This window comes from Pristis pectinata, chromosome 10 (assembly GCF_009764475.1).
Source record: "Pristis pectinata isolate sPriPec2 chromosome 10, sPriPec2.1.pri, whole genome shotgun sequence".
NCBI lineage: Eukaryota > Metazoa > Chordata > Chondrichthyes > Rhinopristiformes > Pristidae > Pristis > Pristis pectinata.
Genome location: NC_067414.1, coordinates 47,705,172 through 47,728,094, shown reverse-complemented (window position 1 = coordinate 47,728,094; position 22,923 = coordinate 47,705,172). Strand labels below are relative to the sequence as shown.

Genomic DNA, 22,923 nt, shown 5'->3' with positions numbered 1-22,923 from the left:
TGATGCACAATTTGTTGATCCATTATTAATTCAATTGATTAAAGCAATTCATTGTTGGAGTGCTGGGGGAATATATCTATGGTACTGAGCCATAAAGCAAACTGCTGTTGAAGATCTCAAAATATGCTTCAAGGGATCTTGAGGTACAGTTTCCATCATCTTATGTCAACTAAATCAATACAACCAGCATAAAATGAAACAGCACAGATGATACAGAAATGTTAGCTATCAACTGTGTTAAGTGCAAAGAAAGTTTCCACAGTGTTTATTTTTGTTTCAAGAGTAATTGGAATTGGAATTGGAATTGGAATCGGTTTATTATTGCCACATGAGAAGCACCCTGCCAACCAGAGAAATTGATAAATTGGGTTATTATTGTCACATGTACTGACGTACAGTGAAAAACCTGTCTTGCATACCGTTCATACAGATCAATTCATTACACAGTGCATTGAGGTAGTACAGGGTAAAACAGTAACAAAATGCAGAATAAAGTGTAACAGCTACAGAGAAAGTGCAGTACAGGTAGACAATAGGATGCAAGGTCATATTGAGGTAGATTGTGAGGTCAAGAGTCCATCATTTTGCCTGGAGTCAATCTGACCCATAAAATGGAACATGACATAAGACTGAAATAATGATTGCCTAGAAACTGGATTGTGTAGCATCATGTCCCATGCACTTAGCAATTCAATTTCAATGCAAGATCAACTGCAGAGAAAAATTATGAACTTGCCACAATTTCTACCACATCCACCTTTCCCTTTTGTATCTTTTACGGACCATGTATTTGTGGCCTATGGTTGCTGTGTGCCCCACAGTCAGAAGTCCTGAATTGCATTTGTGAGCTCTGAAGGGAGTTCAGAGGGAATCTGCCTGAGATCCCAAGCCACGTAGTCTTGCCCATCTCATCAGCTCTTCCCTTACACCCCTACCCAATTCAGACCACCTCCAGCTACTAAACCTGTCCCAACCCTCCACATGATCTCTTCACTATCATCTACGTTCCAATCTCAGGAAATATTATTTTGGTGGGGAAGAGAGACTTTACAAGGATGCTTCATCCATGTTTAACTAAGGAAGTTAAAATGAGTATCAGATTGAAAGTAAAGGTAAACAATGGTGGAAAGATGAGTGGCAGGAATATTTTAGAAACCAGTAGATGTTGACTGGAAAAGATTATTAAGAAGGGGGAGATAGAGGATGTGAGTAAACTAGTAAATAATACAAAAGCAGACTGCAGGAGCTTCTACAGGTATATAGATAGCAAGAGAATAGCTAAATTAAACATTGGTCCCTTAAAAGATGAGAGTGGGAATTAATAATGAGACACTAAAAACATTTCATTAGTAATAGATAAGTAGGAAGCTATAGGGAAGGATGGCCTTAAAACTACCTCTATTACACAAAAAAAAATTAGGCATAGACTGACAATTCCCCTGGACCTGATGGTCTGTGTGAATGAGTCTCAAAAGAAGTGGCTGCAGAGAAACTGGATACTTTGGTAGTAAACTACCAAAATTCCCTGGACTCTGGAGAAGTTCCAGAGGATTGTAAAACTGTAAATATAATACCACTGATGAGAAACATGACGATGCTGGAGGAACTCAGCAGGCCAGGTAGCATCCATGGAGAAAAGCAGCATCATCATGTTTTTCGTCTAGATTCCAGCATCTGCAGTCCTTTATTTCTCATGTAATACCACTTTTCAAGAAAGGCAGAGGACAGAAAGCAACAGACTTGGGTTAATTAGCTGAACATCTGTCATTGGGAAAATGCTGGAATCCATTATTAAGGAGGCAAAAACGCGACGTTCAGAAAATCATAAGGCAATCAAGTAGAGTCAATCAAGTACGTGCTTGCATATTTAATGATGGATGTGCTTGCATTGAAGGCAGTGTGGAGAAAGTTCATGAGGTTGATTCCTGGCATGAAGGGATAGACATATGAAGATTGATTGAGCAGATTAGGCTTATACTCATTGGTACAGAAGAATGAGAGGCAATCTTAACAAACCATGTATGATTCTGAGGGGAATTGACAGGGCAGATGTTGAGAGCCTACTTACCCTAACGGTGTAGTTAAAATGAGTGAACATAATTTCAAAATAAGAGGCCACCCATGTCACATGGTGGTGAGCAAAAATTCCTTCTCTGAGAGGATTGTGAATCTTTAGAATTCTCTTCCCCAGAGACCTGTGCAAGTGGAGTCAATGCATATATTAAAGGTGGTGACTGACAAAACATTTAAACTATAAGAGAAGTCAAGGGGTATGGGCAGAATGGTTAAGCGCTGTTAAAGCCAAGAATATTTCAGCTGCAATCTTATCAAATTGTGGAGCAGTATCATGGGGTTGAGTGGCCTTCTCCTGCTCCTGTACGTACTATTCTTATTTCCAACCCATCTATTTATCTCTAGTCCCATCTGGTCAAATCGTCCGCCTTGACCCTGAGAGAAAATACCCTAACTGCACTTCATCCTGCCCAATGCCCACACTGATGCCCAGAAACTGATCTTGAGCCCCCAACTTGCTGATGGCTGTGCCCAGTCCTCTGCAATGATGGAACACAAAATAGAGAGGCCTTACAGAGTGTAAGACCTATTCAATGACTTATGATACTTTTGATTCTTGGCTGCAGCAGGGCCTTAAACAAAATGCTTCCCAATGCTTCTAATCAGGAACCAATCAATGCATAGGCTGGTAAACATCAGCTGATTACACCCAAATGGAACTTTCCAGGAGGCATCTCAAATTGGGTTTGTTTTCTTGGGTGCATTAGTATGAAGGTGCATGTTTTAAAAGCCTAACATGTTTAACATGGTTTAATTCACTCCTTTACCAATTTGTTTATAACAATTAACTAGCAAAAAGTTCAATACTTTATTTAATGAAAACATTTTCAATGGGCTGAATTGTACTCCATCCAATCTGTTCCCCATGCTTGACCTCCATCCTCCCTCCACTCCCCCCACTCCCCCCACTCTAACTCATACCAAGATCCCACTAATCTTCTACAGCCACTACTGAACATGACCATCACATGAATATAAGGGGTGGTGAGTGGATCCAGACCTCCGGGTGACACTTTGTGAGACCTTTCCGATGTCACCACCCTAATGGTCTTACCCTGTTTTATTATTTTTAAATGTTTTTGATTATCAATTGAAATTGATTTAAATATTTTTTTTACAAATTCACTTACTTATTAGAAGTGTGTTAAATCATTGTCAATTAAAACATTAGTAAAGACAGAAATAAAGATAAATGAACAAAAAATATATAAACAAATGAAGGTCTGCAATCCCATTTAAAAGGATTGGGGCATACAACTAATTATGGCTTGAGTCAAGCAGAGGGGCCTGATACAAAGTGCCCATATTTCTAACCTGCCCACAGGAGAAACTTGTGCCGGAATTTGAAGGTTCTACTTTGTTAATATTAATTGATCTTTCCATGATTGACTGCAACATGGAAATCAACATTTGTAAATGCTACTAGCTTTGCTTTTCTTTCTGCTTGACTCAGGTTGGTCCCGGCAAGAAAGTAAGCCTGCTGACAGACACATAACTTCCTTAGTAGTGATAGAGGCAGAATTGTTGAGAGTTCCTTCAGAATCTGCCATTCAACCAGTCTTGTATTTTCCTCTGATGTCTGCAAGGAACAAAGTAGCTCCAACACACCAACGTCAGCAGATTCTATGACAAACTGAGAAAAGGACCATAGACATGGCATCACCACACTCCTGAAAATTCTCTCACCCAAATTGTCTAATTTTCTACTTCCAGAATGGAGACAACTTCAAGGTTTATATATTTGTCTCATTTCCCACTTTTACACTTATGTATTACAAGGTTCACTTTCTTACAAAAAGTGGCTTTACAAGTTTATTACGAGATTTAGTTGCCCAAGGTTACTGTGATAAATAGCATGCCAGCACTCCATGTATTTAACTAAAAATTATATAATCAATCAAAGACCTTTATTTAACAAATAATTGATTCCATTCATTATTTACACTTAATTAATTGTCTGAGGCCAAATCACTTGAAATTGGTAAGGCTGGTGGAATGTTATACAAATCAGTAATCAACTGTGTAACTGAGAAATAATGGGCTCAATTTTCTTGCATTATCGAGAGAGAGTGAAAGAAAGAAAGAGAGATACTACCACCCCCAATGTGAACGATAAAAAACAATTATTTTGCTCGGTTGTTATTATCCTATTCATTTTAAATAGGATATGGTTGAATTCACTGTACCATGTTACATTATAGTCGTAAGTAAGCTCCATTAAACAACATTGCAGTTCTTAAGCCAGCAGTTTATTCATTTCAGCAGTATCCTGGGATCCTATGAATTGTAAAACCCAACTTGCGAAGCATATCACATGGTCACAAAATCTAGATCTAGGTATCCACTCAGAGCCAGCATTACCTGTTGCAATGTATTTCATAAGTGAAGAGAGAGCAAAACATAATATATATCAATGTTAATGGGCTGAGTAAGTTTTACTAATGAGAAATTCCTCTGGATCAGTCACTGTTAAATATAATTAGCATCCACTATGCTAACCTCTCTGTTTTAATTCCATACCAGACTTTTGCAAATTGTACTTGTTTTACTGGGTAGAAAGTCTAAGACTAGATCAATGAGTTCTCTTGTATCTGGGAGTTAGTCAGTAGAACTGACATGAAAATGAGCACAACCTCCTAAATTTGAGCTTCCTAACTCAATCCAGATGGATCTCACTCAAATAACCCATTCTGATGAATGAAGAGTGAAAATTTAATTGAATGCCTTAATGAATCCCCATTGCAAACTGTATTGATACATGGAATGTAATAATCATTTTGTACGCTTTGACTTAATCTAATCAACATTCCTGTAAAATGTAAATGAGAGATTTAATCTCTGGACAGACAAATTTAATTTACTATCAATATAAATTGATCCTAAATCCTTCCCAAGTCACAGGGTCATCTTGAAATGCCACACACATACGTACATGTACCCAGAAAGCAGCAGAAAACAAAGGGGAGGGAAATTAATGGCACTTGATCACATTATTAATATGTAAATTGCCCTGCAAGTTGCAGCAAGGGAGAACTAACCTATGAATTGTGGATTACCACTGGTTGCTGACTGATCTGTGCTGCCCTGCTATTAGTATCACAAAAAGAACATTTTACATTTAACCTCCTCTAGATTTGCATATTGCTGCATTTTCACATTAATTTCCCATTGAACTCACCACAGAAAGTCTATGTAAGTACCTTTTTAATAATATAATGATTGTTAATGACTGCAATGAATAATTCTTCCCCAGAAAGTGATTAGTTTTGTGCCTTCAGGATGTGTATTATATTTGGAGATTTAAAAAAATGTCATATTTAGGATTTATTGTTTTATTTTCATAATTTTCCTTTCTGTCTCTCGTTTCCTCTGCCTTCATCCAATTATTCTTTCCCTCTAATTTGCTTTTCTTCCCAAGCAATCTCACATTTATTTCTCAATTCTTAAATCTCAATGGTTAAGGAGATAGATGGTGAGAAATAAGATCTCACTGTTTTCTGGTTTAAACTGGTGCTGCATTTAGGATCACCTGCAAAAAAATTATAATTGGCCAAAAGGACTTTTGAAGGAAAAAATCATGGTAATTTACACTCAGAAGCATGTGTGATAATAGGAGCTGCATGATATCAGATGGGCACTAATCTGGGAAGGTGACAAGCATTAAAAGGCACATTCTCCATTGCAGCTAGACATACACTTTTATTGTTGCCATAGAGGAGGCAAAGTGTGCAGTGAAGAATTTATAGAATTAGTTGTCAGTGGGGTAGGTTCCAATAAGAGGGCATTTAAAAGTTAAAGGGAAGAAATAAAATGGGTCGTGATCACTAAAGTCTGTCAGGAAGGGACAGTTCTAATTAGAGTGAGAACAGTGACCAACTGACCTACTCCTCCTCCTATTTGTTATATTCTTATAAATAAAGACCTGGACATATTCGTAAGTGAGATAAATACCAGGAAGGAGGTTCTGTATCCCAAGAGTCGAGGAACCCACAGCCCACCATTGGAAGACCCCAGCAAGAAATGTCTCCTCCAAGATTTACTAGCCATTCGACAATATAGAAATATATTTCACATAATATGTTTGAGTGAGCTGCACATCACTGAAAACAGTTGTAACAAGCCCTTACAATAATGGGATCAGGGATTCATTCACTGATGTGTAATGTTCAGTGCAGAAGGTTCTGCAAAGGAGACTGTGAAGAATTATGAGATGTTACCTGGGCTCTCTCTCAACAATGTGTAAAGCATTGTAAATGGAAGGGGTACATTGTCTGATTTGTGGACGATGATTTTGCATGCTCGTTATAAAAACATCACTCTATCAGAGAGTTTCTTATTGCCAAGTACTCTAAGCCTCCTTCCTCTGCTCTGCTGGGAGATGAGGCTGCTGGAATTCTGCTGGGACCCCTTGATAGACTTTATCATCCCCCTTCTCCTGCTCCTGCTGTTCTTCAGCCTGAACCTCATGTCCTTAATGATCTGTGTCTGTAGGTTGCTCCCCCTCTGGCACCAGCTGCATCCTGGTGTGAGCTGCAAGACATGCCTGCACTGATGCACCAGAGTCTCATTTTCAGAAGAACAGTGGCATTTTCCACAACAATTCTGATTCCTTCAGAGTATATTTTGTATGACATAGAAGGAGCCATCTCAACCCATTAAGTTTATGTCAGTTCTCAGAGCAATCCCTTCCCCCACTTATTTCCTTATAAACTGTTTGAACTCGCATGCCCACTAACCCAGCCCACTGCTGATTTTCATGTCAGCTACCTACACTAGTGGTAATTTAACAGTCAATTCACCTACAATGCAGTACGTCTTTGTGATATAGGAGAAAACCAGATAACTTGGGGGAACCCTACTGGGTAACAGAAGGACATACAAACCCCACACAGACAGCATCAGTGGTCAGAATGAATCTGGGTCAGTGGAAGTCTGAGACAGCTACTCTCCTTGCAGTGTCATTGGACTTGAGTGGCCTTCATTGTGCTGCTATATAAGATAAGGTATCTTTATTAGTCACATGTGCATCGAAACACACAGTGAAATGTATCTTTTGTGTAGAGTGTTCTGGGGGCAACCCGCAAGTGTCACCATGCTTCCAGCGCCAATGTAGCATGCCCGCAACTTCCTAACCTGTATGTCTTTGGAATGTGGGAGGAAACCCATGCAGACACGGGGAGAACGTACAAACTCCTTACAGACAGTGGCTGGAATGGAACCCCGGTTGCTGGCTCTGCAATAGCGTTATGCTAACTGCTACACTAAGACTGAGGGGAAGAATCATTAAGCAATAATCTTGTTTCTGCTGTAGCCAAGACTGGTGATGTGAACCTCTCTTGAGGCATGCTGTACCTGATCTGAAATGAACCTAAACAGGTCTGTTTGAGGGCTCCCTTGCACCTGGAATAAGTGTGAAAATGAAGCTATTGGCAAAATGGTTCAATGCTGCACTTCACAAGAGCAGCAAAAGGATCTGCACCTCTATTCCCTGTCCTACTATTCTGGATAGTTCAGGCAACTTCCCCTCTTGGGTTCTCTGACCGTTCCTGTTTGTCTCCAATTGTTTCACAGGCTCAAATATACTGTCCTCACCGCCCCCCCCCCCCCACCGTATTATGGGTAATATATATCAAGTGTCAACTGAGTGCCATGGACTTGTACTCCATTTCCTCCACTTTGCACACATGAACTCAAAGGTGCATCAGGCAATGAATCCAACCCTAATTTTCATTTAATTGCTTCTTTCTCAGTTCAGGATAAATACAACAATCGTAAAGCTTTATTACAATAGTACTAGCAGCTGGCTCAAGATCCCAGTGCATGAGCAACTAATCAGGACAGGGAGATAAACATTTTCTTGGATTTTCTGTCAGTCTATGTGTTAATTGTAATTCAGTGACATATTTGTTTTCTCTGACCTGTAAATATGTCTTCTGTATTGCATTTAATAAAAGCAGATTATTTATATTCTCTTATTCAGCAAAGAAGAAATTGTCTCCTCCTGCTATCAAAGAAACAAAAGGTTTGACAAATGTATACACATGCACAGACATACGAGTGATTTACCTGAAAGAATAGGCTGCATGTCTGAAACAATGCTTCAATAAATTCTGCATTGAGATTGATGGCATTCTAATGGCAACATCAGGTATTTCATTAGAAATTTGCTAAAGGCCTAATGTGATGGCAATATGAAAGCTTTGCAGATTCTAATGTGTAATGAATCTATTGTCCAGCTGCCAGTTTCTTTACCCAAGGCATGTACTTCAAGCATTTCTTTGACTTCCTAATGTTAACCTAATTATTCCCTATTGGAATTCTGCATAATTATCTGATGTGATATTTTAATGGTAATGCCAGGTCAAGGATACTCTTGCTGAGAAAAAATTAATTTTCTGCTAATTAACAGAAGATCATTCGAGTGGATACAAATAATTTCATAATTTTGGTCAAAAGGAGGAACTAAGAGCTTCTTAAAACTATCTTTAGTTAATTAACAGTATATATTTCAAATATAAGGATGGAATAACAACATCATCTTGATATATGCATCATGCGATTGGTTGTTGCTGTTGCTCTCTATAGAGATGCTTGTTCTGAAGCTTCTCGAATTTCCTATGATGATGAATTTCCTGTGATGATGGTATGATGATGTCTTCAAGGATGCCTGCAGAAAATTCATCAAATATTAGACACATATGCATATCAATGCCAAAATCAAACCAGTCCACTGCAAACCACAGCCAGTACCTTATTCCTTAAAGAAACACATAGAAGAAAAGTTCATTAATTTAGAAAGAAATGGAGTCCGGGTGAAAGCAACTCACAGCTAATGGGCAGCGGTATTATTTGAGGCCAAGGAGTGAGTGTGATATGTGGTAAGTTCTAACTACTACAGTAGCTATGCAACACTAAGAGCTTCAAAATAAGAACACCTGTGTTATTGAAAATCAAAAATACTATATGCTCAATGGCAAAATTTTGTATGTGTTGATGGCTACCTCTGAAACCAAGAATATCATTTTATTGTCACAGTAACAGATAATCTATATATTATGGAGGAAATTCAGTAGCTCCTCCACCACCAGAATATGAATATGAACTGCTCTGAGTATGTTTTTGTACAGCCAGAGATGGTGTTTCTTGGTCTGAAGTTGGATGCAAGTGGGCTACAGTCAATCAAAGACAAAGTTTGGGTTACCATGAAGGCCAGCACATCTGCTAAATGTAACAGAGTTCAAATCCTTTTTGGAAATTATTCAGTATTTTCGCACATTCTTGCCAGATTTGGCTATGGTGTTGACCGCAGTGCATCAACGTCTAAAGAAGAATGGGAAATGGTGGTGGATAGATGGTAGCATACAGCATTTGCTTAATGTAAGCAGAGTTTGATTGGTGAATTTCTAAATGGCAAGGATGCTATGGATTATGGAAAGGAAAAGCCAATAGCAATTGCATCTGTCTCACACTCTCACACTCTCAACAAAAGTGAGCAAGACCATATGCAAACTGAAATGGAAGTGTTAGCAATTATCTTTGATGCAAGAAAAGGCTGTCATCTCCAGTTATGGAACACAAACTATTTTCGTGATCCTATGCCCTAAATCAACAATTCTAACATTGGTCACTTCCAGAATGCAAATACAGGCAGGTTTCCTCTCATGGTATGCAATCAAATGTTTTCTTTGGAGAAAAATACCACTTGCATGCCACAAAGCTTCTGGTGTAGGGAATGATTTTCACACTGCATTTGTAAATGAGGACTTTCTAACTTCAGCATAAGGGTTGTTATGGTGATACAGCAAGATGAACCCTGAAGCAAGACTATGAACATACCCTGAGTGATTTGCACAAGCTTCTGAATGAAGAACTACAGCTATTTTACAAAAGAAGATTTAAACTGCCAGCAGATCAAAGTTGTTCAATAAGGGACCATTGCAATGTTATCCACACCCACCCACCCCGCACCCCCAGGTTTTACCACTCACCCACGTATTAGGGATAGTTTATAATAGCCAATTAACCTGCTGACCCACACATTTTTGGGATATGGGAGGAAACTGGTGAATCCAGAGGAAACCCACGTAGTCACAGGAAGAACATGCAATCTCCACACAGGCAGCAACCAGAGGTTGGGATTGAGCCCGGTTGCTGGACCTTTGAGTTAGCAGCTCTACCAAATGTGCCACTGTGTCTCCCCATGTGCTGATAAGGTTATGGAGGAAGCAGAGTCAGTATGTACAATATGTTAACACTTGGAGTATTGTGTTCAGTTCCGGTTGCCTCATTATAGGAAGGATGTGGAAGCTTTAGAGAGGGTGCAGAGGAGATTTACCAGAATGCTGCCTGGATTGGACAGCATGTCTTATGAGGATAGGTTGAGTGAGCTCGGGCTTTTCTCTTTGGAGAGAAGGAGGATGAGAGTTGACTTGATAGAGGTGTACAAGATGATAAGAGGCATAGATCGAGTGGACAGTCAGAGAGATTTCCCTGGGTAAAAATGGCTAACGTGAGGGGGGATAATTTTAAGATGATTGGAGGAAGGTATAAGGGGGATGTCAGAGGTAAGTTTTTTACACAGAGAATGGTGGGTGCATGGAATGCACTGCTGGCAGAGGTTGTGGGGGCAGATACATTAGGGACATTAAAGAGATTCTTAGATCGTCACATGAATGATAGAAAAATGGAGGGTTATGCGGAAGGGAAGGGTTAGATAGATCTTAGAGCAGGATAAAATTGACACAAGATCGTGGGCTGAAGGGCCTCTACTGTGCTGTTATGTTCTATGTTCTAATGCTGGGTAGCATCACCTAAGACACTACTACAATCATGCTTTTGGCCAACTTAATCATTCCAAAGAGTTCATGTCAACTTTTGTCAAAGAGGAATTATCAATTTCTTGGTTCCTACTGATTCTCATTTTAAATAGATAGAAGTCAGACACCCTGGTAGTTATACAATGCAAAATGTATGACTGAAGAGCTGCAATGGATTTTTTTTCAAAACATGACCACCAGAATTCATTCATCCTTTATATTTCCCTGCCTTGAACAATGCAGCAGAAAGCTGTACGTGTACTGAAACAATCCCTGAAGAAATAAGTGTTCCATGGTTCCTCCAATGATACACTGAACATTTAGTTAGCCAATTTCTTCTTTCGTATTACATTCTACTACTGGTTTCACCTGGCACAGCAATGTCATCTTCAAACACAATTGAGTATCACACAGCCCAATTGGATGAGACAGTGGTGTGACTGCAATTGAAACAAAAGTCAACAGCAAAGGCAAAGGGAAGCAATTCAGGCTATGTTAACAGTGAGCAAGTCTGAGTTGTAGAACTGGGACATAGACAAAGCAGACCAACTCTGTAGTTTGAAATGGTATTTGGTACAAAGTAAAAGTAATGCCAGGAGTGGATCAAATGATCACAGCATGAGACATCCCTGAAGGTACCAAAAAACATGTGATGTTATGTCTATACCTGAGGGAGATGTGGAACAAACTATTGTAGAAGTACTATAGAGTAGCAGTAGGTTATGTTCTCCAGTTCTAAAGGCCAAAGTAATGTCAGAAACCTGCACACAGGTGAGAGGTCCAGATGTTTATGGAATCCAGTGAATCCATAATGGATGTGTATGCATTGGAACCACACATCTTCAAATAGTGTAACGTAATGATCTCATCGTGACAAAAGCACCACGTGTTTCACTGTTGTTGCTCTGTAATAAAATTTGCATCCTTCTCCAGCTCCTGATGTCTTCTAGAATTCTCACGTTGTTAGAGCATGCCAACACTCCCAGTCTATTTCACAGTCCAGCCACAAATTATTTGCAATGAATTTGTATTAATTAATAATTTTGTTAATATAAAATTTACTGCCTTCTGTTATTTTGGGTGGCACAGTCATATTTACCCTCTTCTTCACCTGAAAATGCTGACTAGTACTGTGAAAAGGTTGAATTAATTTTAGTTGGTGGAATGAAAAGAACTCACTCTCAAATAGCAATTCATATATCAGCCTCCAAAGGTTATCAGAGAGAAGATACAGTGTCTGTTCCAGGATCCAATTGAATGATTTTCTTTTTGCATTCCTCACTTTATTTATTAATGGCAGCTGTAAGATTATTTTACATTGGTAAGTACCACTGAATTGATTTGCATATAACAATGGGTCTTAAAATTGAACACTATTTCAATTTTAACGGATTTATGATTCTGTGTTTCTGTTGTCACCCTCAGTTAAACAGAAGGATGTTGATCAAGTGACCAAAAGTAAGTGGTAAACATTAATATTTCCAGCTAGCATTATGCAAGGCTGGTTCTCACTTTCTCAATTTCTGTTGGGTGAGTGAAATGACTTCAACATATAACAAATAGATGACTGAGAGGACTCACATGGACATTATCATCAATCACTCCATCATATTGTTCTAAAGTCCAATGGAGCCAATGTCCAAAAATTGGACTTGTTTGCATCTGTTTTTAGTATAAAACATGTATGAAAAGCATTTTGCGCTCGTTTTGAAGTGCCTATTTCTTATTGAAGTTCTGGACAGGGAACTTGCTGAGGCAATTTGATTGAATAGGACTGTTGTATTTTGCACATTTGTTGACGTCTTCAACAAACAAGGATCATTTTAATCACTTAGCAACCTCACAATAAACTGACGATTACATTAAGCTGAAAGGCGTAGATTACATGAGAATTAAAGCCTCCTCGATTCTTATATGTAAACAAAAATATCTGCTATTATATTTTTCACAAGAAAAGTTGGTGTCAGTAGCTCTGTGTAAAGATTCACTGACCTGTGAATTGATAACTGCAGCTCTCAGATCACTTGATCTGTGGGCCCAGTGCTGCTCATGATCATGAGGGACTGGGGCTGCTCATAGAGTATGGGGCCTAAAGAGGGAGTAAATCAGGATAAGAATTCCTTAAAGCAAGGATCTCTTTATTGTGGTGTTTTTAATAGCTTTTGATTTGATGTTAGTGCAGCAAAATGCCCAAAGTCCAACTTCTGGGCACTAATGTCATGAGATCTGGTGCGACGCTTGGACAGGCTCTAGAACCTGCCCAGTGTGAAGTAATGAGTGCCAGAATGGAACAATTACTTTTCAAACAACTTGCCAGAGCTCTGAAATAAATGAAGACGTCTCTTGCTTGGCTTTTACAGAAGTTCCTGGTTTTATAGTGTGTAATGGTTAGTTGACTAACTGGATTAAGAACTTAGCATTAATAATCAGAAGGTAAAGTGCATTTGACAAGGTACCACATAGTAAAATGATCTTGGAAGGGGTGTGGGGGAGGGAGAATGTAAGGGCATTGCCTCAGCCCTGGTGCCATTCTAAACTATTTCTTCCCTGTCACTCAACACAAACTATGCTGAATGCAGAAAAGATATTTCGGAAGTGGTTTGATATTAATGTATGGTGAAGCAGCTAACAGAGTAAATTAGAAAATTTCACACTACGATCTATATTGCATTGGGGAATCAATTTGATGTTGAGGCACAACATAAATAGGACAAGGATATTTCAACATATTTTACTTTCTTTAAACGTATTTGATTTCTCTTTTATGGAACCAGCGGAAGCTGCTACGATGAAACTCAAAACTCCAGCTGCTGCATCAGGTAAATATTGAACAATCCGGCTTTTCTTGGCTGGGAATTAAAATGCAATTATGCCATCTACTGGTCGCAGTAATTGGGAAACATATAAAACTGGTAATTTCTTCTAAATTATCAATCTATTTATTGGTGGAGATTATTTAACAAGCAAAAACAATAAATAAGCAAACTGTATTGATAAACTCTAAAGATATCTAAATCTATATTATATATTTTTTGTTACAGTGAAAGAAAAGAAACAGAGTGAGTAATGTTTTCCTAGTGCCATATTTTTAAACTGATTATGACATTTAGAAACAATACTTTTGTAAGTGTAAAAGTAAAAGAAATGTTCTTCTGATTATCTTTGCACTTGGTTCCATTTCTCAATGTGCTGGGTAATTATGTTGTGCACTGTGTGAAACAAGTGCCTAAGCTAAAGCTTATTTGAATTCAATAAAAGAATTTGCTGTTAAATAGAATCTATAGATTTCTTAATATGAACTTAATAAACTGTAAATTGTAAACTGCAGAGTTGCTTCATTAAGATCAATGTCTTGTCGCAATATAAAATGTACCAGTAAAAATGACCAAGAAAACTGTCAGGTTGTCTTAAATCCCAAATAATTCATCACTTCTAAAAACAAGATACTATAAATGCTGGCAAACCAAAACAAAATCTGAAACTGCTGGAAATGTTCAGTATCTGTGGAGAAAAAAAAAGCGTGAACTCAGGATTCTGATGAAAGGTCATTGAGCTGAAACATTTACTGTATTTTTCTCCACAGCTGCTGCCTGACTGGTTTATTTCCTTTGGAAGTAAACTAATAATTGTTAGCCAGCTTGGCCTGAATGGCACTTCAGTCCAACTCCAGCATGTTTAACATGGTTTTGAATTGGCCTCATAAGTTCCTTGCATTAAATTTACAACAGGATTCAGCAGCTCAGGAAGAGGCTCCATCATTTTCACAGGCACTTTCTGGTGACGCACATTAATATGTGAAGAAACCACATTCATCCTGAGGTCTCACCTCATGTATTCTCTAATATCATTGAGACTTCCAAATGGCCACATTCCTATGTTTTCCATCATAAAGAATGAATTAACTTGAAATAGTAAGAAGTAGGTTGGTTCAACTACGATTCTCTGGAGGAATTTAACATTCTTAAGAGCAAATATTTTTAAATTCTCTTTACTTAAAGAAAGTGTGTACCGAGATACTAGACCTGCAAGAATATTCTAGGATTGCTCCAGTACATTGAAACTCCTGTGCTAAATCAAAGGAAAGTTGTGTTATTGCTTGCAATGAATTGCAGCTACTTTTTTTTTCTTTTTACAGTCAAAACTGCAGCAGCAGTGAAACCGGCAAAAGATTTGAAAGCAGGTAGTTGTGATCTGGTTGTCTTACAACAACACTTCAGTTATATCTTTGATAATTCTAATGAAAATACTCTAAGAATCTGTAGTAGAGGAACTGTTTCTTTCAACTGATATTTATTATTTTGACACACTTCATTTATTTTGAGGTTTATACAAATTAAAAATGCTTTACACGCTCATTCAGGGAAATATATTAATGATTACAACTAAGGTAGTGAAATCAATATATCCAACCCACAATACACATTGTGTTTCCCTGTAATTTATGGCACTCTCTTTCACATCAAAGTAAGTTAATCAAGATCATAAACATGAGACATCTCCTGATGGCAATAAAGTGTCATTACTTTCTTTGCAAATATAACACCTCTTGGCACCAGGATGGAAATTATTATGCTAAATTACAGTTGTGCACACTTCAGAAGGCTGTAATCACCTCTCTCATTTGAGAGGACAAGCTCATTTCATTATAGGGGAATGACTGCATAACATTAGTTCACCATCATTTTAGCGTACTGCTTACATTTTTTGGGAGCTTTATCATACAGGTTTTATTGCCATGGAAACCATGGGTAGAAATACATCTTTAGTTGTTTGTACAAGGCATATAATACAGTAGTAACAGAGGTCATTGAAACCAAATTTCAGAGGTGGAGTACAATATACAGCTGGTACAATAATTATGTTCATTTAATAAAATCAAATAAAGACAAATTTATGCTCCCATTCAGTGCAGGTTCATCTGGATGATGTCAAGCATAGGAAGAAATTGTGATGTGGAGAAGCTTGAAATACCATTATATTGGAGAGGTGATGACTGGAGCTTTTAAAAAAGAACTATTAATAGTGCTAATTGGAACAGGTTATTTCTTTTGATTAAGAATACGGTGGCAAGAGATTATCATTTTACATTTATCATTAAGAAGTGAAGAGAGATGCTAGGGGGCATTTCTTGAAGCACTCTGATGTAGTGTGGAGCAGTGTCTGCTTTGGCAAAGACAATAGAAGAGGTAGAGAGCAGGGTACTTGTAAGTGAAAATTGGACAAGTACTTGAAGCAGTAGCTTATCTAAGGACACAGGGAGAAGGAGAACACACAGTGAACCAAGTTTTGATAAATAGACAGCATAGAACAAAAGGCTAAATGATTTCCTTCTGAGTGATTAGCATCGATTGTTCAATGGAATTCTCCAGTGGAATATTTTGAAGACTATCATTTCAGGAATTTTATCTCTTTTATGCCATTAAGGAGAGCGAGGAGAAATTTGTAATCTATAAAGTTATATTTAGACACATTTTAAGGATCAGATTTTGCAAAACCCAAACTGGAAATCCAGAGCCAAGGCGTGAGCTAACTCTGGGGAAAATAAAGTAAGTGATCTACAGGAGAATCTAAGTTAGGGAAGCAGTCTGATTTCAAATTAAGTAATTCAAAGTAATTGAAATGAAAATTTTTTGAGAACCGCTTTCTCTTGTCTTAAGGGAACAGTCTGGAACCAGCAATAGGGCAATAACATTGGATTTTGTGGGAGTCTGGGACAGAAAGACGAACTGTATTCATGTGTGAGGTCAGCTATCCTATGCACTATAGGTGGCTTCCCACTGTTTACTTTGATAAGGTCAGTGCTGAAGGGCACAATCCCACAGTAAGAGTAAGATTCATGTCTCCATGGAAATTCAGTCAGCATACACCTATCACTGTGTGCCTAGCAACTGAGCAACATCACAGCAACTGCACTTTTTAAAAAGAAATGTGCAAAATTCACAACTAAATTTCCTGAATTCCACACATTCCTTCAAAAAAAGTCATTAATTTTGAAATACAGTTAATTATAAACCCAGAAGAACATTTTGTTGCATTATTACATGCACAATACAACTGATGAAGCTTCAAAATGCCGTTCTAGAAGTTTGTTTACATTATGCCCAAAGAAAGTTATTGCATAGATAAAAATCACATTAGTGCGGTATTAATCAATCTTCTTATATTTCCATGTGACTTAAAATAGACTTTTTGGTGCAAGATATTTGAGATGCCTAGATCTGCTTCTCCGGTATTGAACTCATCTAAATGGTATCAACAGTGGTATTACACCTAAAATATATTTCTAGTGAGATTTTCAACCAACTTGTTCTGGATCAAAATTGGTGCTCTTCTCTCACAAGAAAACAAAAACTGACTTTAATAATGCTGAAGGCTCACAGTGAATATTAGTCAAAAAGGCAGACACACCCCTCATACAGTGATGGGCACAACTCTGTGCCAAAACAAGCTCAAGCAGACAGTTCCAAGACAGCACACCACTAGATAGTTTCACCAGGCTTCCCTCAGAATTAAATGCCCATAAATGCCAGAAGAAATCCTGCAAAGAGAGAAGTAATGATTCAGATTCAGATTAGTTTATTGTCGTATACACCGGGCTGCAATGGAATTCCTTGCTCACATGAAACTCACAGAGTGAACATCATACATGACAATAATAAACACAACAATAACTACAGTGATGAACACAAAACAACAGAATGGTGCAAAGATATTAGTGCAATCTGAAGTCGTGCAAAATGAAATGCTAAAGTGGCAATAATGAAATTACCAATAGAGGTAGAATTAAGAGTCGGAGAACGTAGCAGCACTACCAGGAAGGGATGTGGAATTGGGGATTGGTTCAGAAGTCTGATAGTAATGGGGAAAAAGCTTTACCTGAGTTCAGTCGTCGGGGCTTTCAAGCTCCTGTATCTTCTCCCAGAAGGCAGAAGAGAGAAAAGGGAATTGCCAGGGTGGCAGGTATCCTTGAAGATACTATTAGCCTCCCTGAAGCAACACACCATGAAGTTGGTAGACGTGAAGCGGCAATGATGTTGCTGTCTCATAGCTCCAGGAAGCCAGGTCCAATCTTGAGCTCAGGTGCTGCCTGGGCAGAGTTTGCACATTCTCTCCATGACCCCATGAGTTTCCTCTTGGTGCTCCAAGTTTTTTCCCCACCCCAAAGATGTGAAATCCAATTGGCTATTGTAATTTATCCTTTTATATGTTGATGGTGTAGATAACCCAAGGAGGATGGGCAAGTGTAAGAGCGAATAAGTTGCAAGTGTACAGGGAAATGAGGAAAGGGGTATTGGGACTATTGGGAGCTGGTATGGACTCAAGGGGCTGATTGGCCTCCTTCTGTGTTGTTGTAAATATTTAATTTTCAACAGATCAGAAATGAATAAGAACCTAGAGAAAGACATCTGCAGAAGATTTGACCCACTGATAGCAGGAAGTTGCCAGGGAATTGTCTGCGAGGATATTAATGTCTCCATGAATTTCTCCACTTTTAGCAATGCAGTCCCTTCCAGGGTGAATGCAAGAATTGCATTTATCAAAATTGGGAAGTTCCCCACTCTGCTGATAGAATGTTTCTCAAGTTCTTCAGTGCTGCAGCAAAGAGCCGAGTACTATAAGTAGCATATCTCAGCAAAGACAGCTTGCAAAGATCCGGAGGCAATGTTTATGAGAATGAGGACGAGTTTAATTTCTACTGTGACAACAGTATAGTCACCTGTGCTTGCCACTAGAGATATGCCTCAGGATTCTTGCAGGCTGCCTTGAATGAGGCATGCCAGATACGATACTTTTTTGCTCTTTCCTTCATTGTAAAAATAAATTGAAGTGGTGAACCTTCCATTTTTGAAGAAGTTAACTTCTGTATTTGCACCTGGAGGAGGCATTTGGCTGCATTTCAAAATTCCCAGAAGTGCAGGCTTTCACAATGGATGATTCTACCTTTACAGACACCTCCTTTGTAACCTGCTGCTGTAGTTCCCTTTGCACAGGGAGGCTGCCTCCTGCACATACTGTTCTTCAGAAGTCTGTGCAGGTCCCTCTGTCCCCTGCAAGTACCCTGCCACCTCGATCTCATCAATGTACAATCCATCCATTCCACGTGAACACTCCGCAGTAGCTGAAAAGTCCTGTGTTGTGTGACCTATTAAGGTCACTTCCTATATCCGAGCTGTGAGGAAAGGTGCTGCTAATGCATGAAACTTAACCCCTATGCCTGCAGGGTCAGAAACAGAGTAGTGTTACATGAGAGAGCCAACTTATTCTGTTTTGGAACTGACACTATGTTTTGTTTTTCTTTTAGAGTTCTTTGAAATGGTATTAGGGAGATTGCTAATGCCACTTCAGTGCCAGGAAGGTGCAGATGAATTTCTAGGCTACTGTTTTCAATTAGAAGAACAAATGCAAGTCTATTACCTACTGTCATGCAGGCCAAATTATTTTTCATGAATTTATTTGATTCATTTATGTTTCCTGATGTCATGTACTGCTCGTCTTGAATTGCATTCTCCTTAAGGCACTTACCATTCACAGACAAGCGGTTCACTTCCAGTCATCTGCCAAAGTCACTCTTAAACTAATGATTTGGAGATGTATCATTGCAGTGCTACTTATTGATCCTCTACATTTCTCTTTGTCCTGTTTGAGAAGCTTCCCTTTAGCACTGAATGTTCCTGGCACAGCTGAATTGATCAACTCCACAGGGATAGCTAACCTTGAATGCATGCCTCGTGTTATGCAATGCTGCACATTTGAACACTCATGCAAATGGGTGCATTTATTGAGGGTTCAAATCTATGAACTAATATGATACATTTAACTAACATTACTGCATACATAAATACATTCCTTTACCTTTGAAAGCTGTTGCATTGAATAGGTTTAGTGTTTGTAGGAATTGATTGGCTTTTGTGTGCCACACGTATACTAAATATCCCACTGAAGTTCTCTTATGAGTACTCCATACATTCAAACCTACATTTGAAATCTTGCAGCTCTGTATTTGGCAAACAAAGGAATCCCTACATGTACCAGGTACCATAAATATAAAACAATCCAATGACTTGCTAATTTTTTTGGTATCTGGTTGCAAGGACACCTCCATTAAGAAAAAAAAGACATACCTTGCTTTGGTGTGGAAGAGTGAAGAAGTACAAGGAATTCTTCAACTTCTTCGGCAGTCCCTTGGGATCAAGGATGACTTGCTTCAACTCCGGTTTTGTGGCTTCTGATGTGACCGATGAGATCAGTGTAAGAACTGTAGAGACTTCCATTGATGGGGTAGAACATGGCTAATGAGACAGATGAATGAATAATCATTGAGGTGGTGCACTCCTTCTGCCGCTTATGTAGGGCTTCTGTGCGCTTCTGAAGCGTGGCCTTGAAATTCTTGACATCATCTCAGATGCTCCTTCTCTACTTTGAGTGGTTGTGGGCCAGAGGTTCCCAGAAATCAGTGGTAATATTGCATTCTTTCAAGGTACACTTGAGAGCATTCTTGAACTTTTTTGGCTGTCCAACTGGTAATCTGCTCCCACAGTGGATCTTGCAATAGAATCATTTATTCTTGAGTCTCATTTTAGGCACGTGAATGATGTAGCCTGCCCAACATAAGATGTAACTAGGGCATCAATGGTGGGGATGTTGGCCTGGGAGAGGGTGCTAACATCAACTTGCTTATATTTCCATTAAATTGGAGGATTTCATGGAGACAGTGTTATGGTGTTTTTCTAGTACCTTGAAATGCCTTCTGTACATAGTCCATGTCTCAGAAGCTTAGAGGTGGGCAGAGATCACTAATGCCCAGTAGAGCATGAGTTTTGTCCCAGATCTGAGGTTTTGATCTTCATATACCCTTTTCCTTATTTAATCAAAGGCTATGCCGGCACATTGATGATATTCACCATCTTCATTAAAGTCTTCATTCTCTGAGAGACGGCTCCCAAGACATGAGAAGTAATCGACATTTTCCAGGGTCTTACCAGGAACCTTTATTGTCAGGGAGTGCTGTAGTGGAGTGGGGAGAGATTAGTAGAGGATACAGGTCTTGCAGATGTTGAGTTTAAAACTCATCCTATGGTTAGCTTTGGTGTACAAGCTGATGATGCCTTGGAACTTGGGTTCTGAGCATACTCAAACACAAACATCATCTGCATACTGAGCTTTGACTACTGAGATTCCGGTGATCTTGTATATGGAACGTAGTCACCAGAAGTTGAATAGTTTCCCATGAAATGTGAAGATCAGTTCTACTCCCACAGGAAGTTTGTTAGAGATTTGATGCAACATTTCTGTGAGAAAGATTGAGAAAAGTGTTGGAAGAAGGCAGCCATGATTGGTATTGGTATTGGTTTATTATTGTCACTTGTACCAAGGCACAGTGAAAAACTTGTCTTACAAATCGATCGTATAGGTCAATTCATTATACAGTGCAGTTACATTGAGTTAGTACAGAGTGCATTGATGTAATACAGGTAAAAACAATAACAGCACAGAGTAAAGTGTCACAGCTACAGAGAAAGTGCAGTGCAATAAGTTTGACACTGATCTAAACCAAGTTTGGTTCTGTTGTAGACTCGATGGTTAATATCATAGCTCACATGCCACCATGGGATATACCTAAAATGGAAATAGATTTCTGTGGTCAGTCAAATTTGGGGTTGGATCTCCCATGGCACGGACAGTTGAAGACTCTAGTGAGGTTGAAGAAGGCCATGGATTTGTGTCTGATGCTGCACTCTGCTTTTTTCTTGGAGTGGTGAAGATTATGTCCACTGTGCCTCTATATGGACAAAGCCCATGCTGTGATTCATGGAGCAGCTCTTCGGCCACTGGTAGATGGTTGTGGGACGAGGACCCTGGAGATAACTTTCCCTGTGGAAGACAATGGGGAGATACCTCTGTAGCTACCACAGTTAGACTTGTCCCCTTTTTAAAGATGGTCATGATTATGGCATTTCTAAAGACCTCAGATGTGGAAAATGAGATTGTGGAATTGTGAATGAAGTTTCACACCACCAAATATTAGGATTTATGCAGGGAAACCATCTGGTATTGGTCTTGGTGTTGGTTTATTATTCATTTGTACCGAGTGAAAAACTTGTCTTGCATACTGTTCATGCAGATCAATTCATTACACAGTACATTGAGGGAGTACAGAGTAAAACAATAACAGAATACAGAGTAAAGTGTTACAGCTATAGAGGAAGTGCAGGTAGACAATAAGGTGCAAAGTCATAACAAGGTAGATTGTGAGGTCAAGAGTCTGTCTTATTGTATAAGGGTACCATTCAATAGTCTTATAACAGTAATATAGATGCTGTCCTTGAGCCTGGTGGTATGTGCCCTCAGGCTCCCATATCTTCTGCCTGATGGGAGAGGGGAGAAGAGAGAATGTCCTGGGTGGGTGGGGTCTTTGATAATGCTGGCTGCTTCACCTAGGCAGCGAGAGGTATAGACAGAGTCCATGGAGGAGAGACTAGTTTCCATGATTTGCTGAGCTGTGTCCACAACTCTGTGCAGTTTTTTGCAGTCCCAGACAGAGCAGCAGCCATACCAAGCCATGATGCATCCAGATAGGATGCTTTCTATGGTGCATTGATAGAAATTGGTGAGTGTCAAAGGGGACATGCCGAATTTCCTTAGCCTCCTGAGGAATAGAGGTGCTGGTGAGCTTTCTTGGCTATGCCGTCTACGTGGTTGGACCAGGACAGGCTATTGGTGATGTTCATTCCTAGGAACTTGAAGATCTAAACCCACTTGACCTAGCACCATTGATGTAGACAGCTGCATGTGCACTACCCCCTTTCCTGAAGTCAATGACCAGCTCTTTTGTTTTGCTGCCATGGAGGAAAAGGTTGTTGTCATGACACCGTGTCACTAAGCTCTCTATCTCCTTCCTGTACTCCAACTCATTGTTATTTAAGATGCGGCCCACTATAGTGGTATCATCTGCAAACTTGTAGATGGAGTTAGAACAGAATCTGGCCATGCAGTCATGAGTATATAAGGAGTAGAGTAGGGGGCTGAGGACGTA

At 39.1% G+C, this 22,923-nt stretch overlaps 1 protein-coding gene across 1 annotated transcript in view; it reads left to right on the top strand.

The window, feature by feature from the left end:
* The window catches only part of trdn (triadin), a 106,074-nt gene extending 97,923 nt beyond the window's left edge, over nt 1–8,151 (top strand). Inside the window, exon 15 of the mRNA XM_052024908.1 lies at nt 8,054–8,151. Within this exon, the coding sequence (XP_051880868.1) occupies nt 8,054–8,151 (98 nt within the window). The remainder of the gene's footprint in view (nt 1–8,053) is intronic.
* Nucleotides 8,152–22,923: the final 14,772 nt, after the last annotated feature.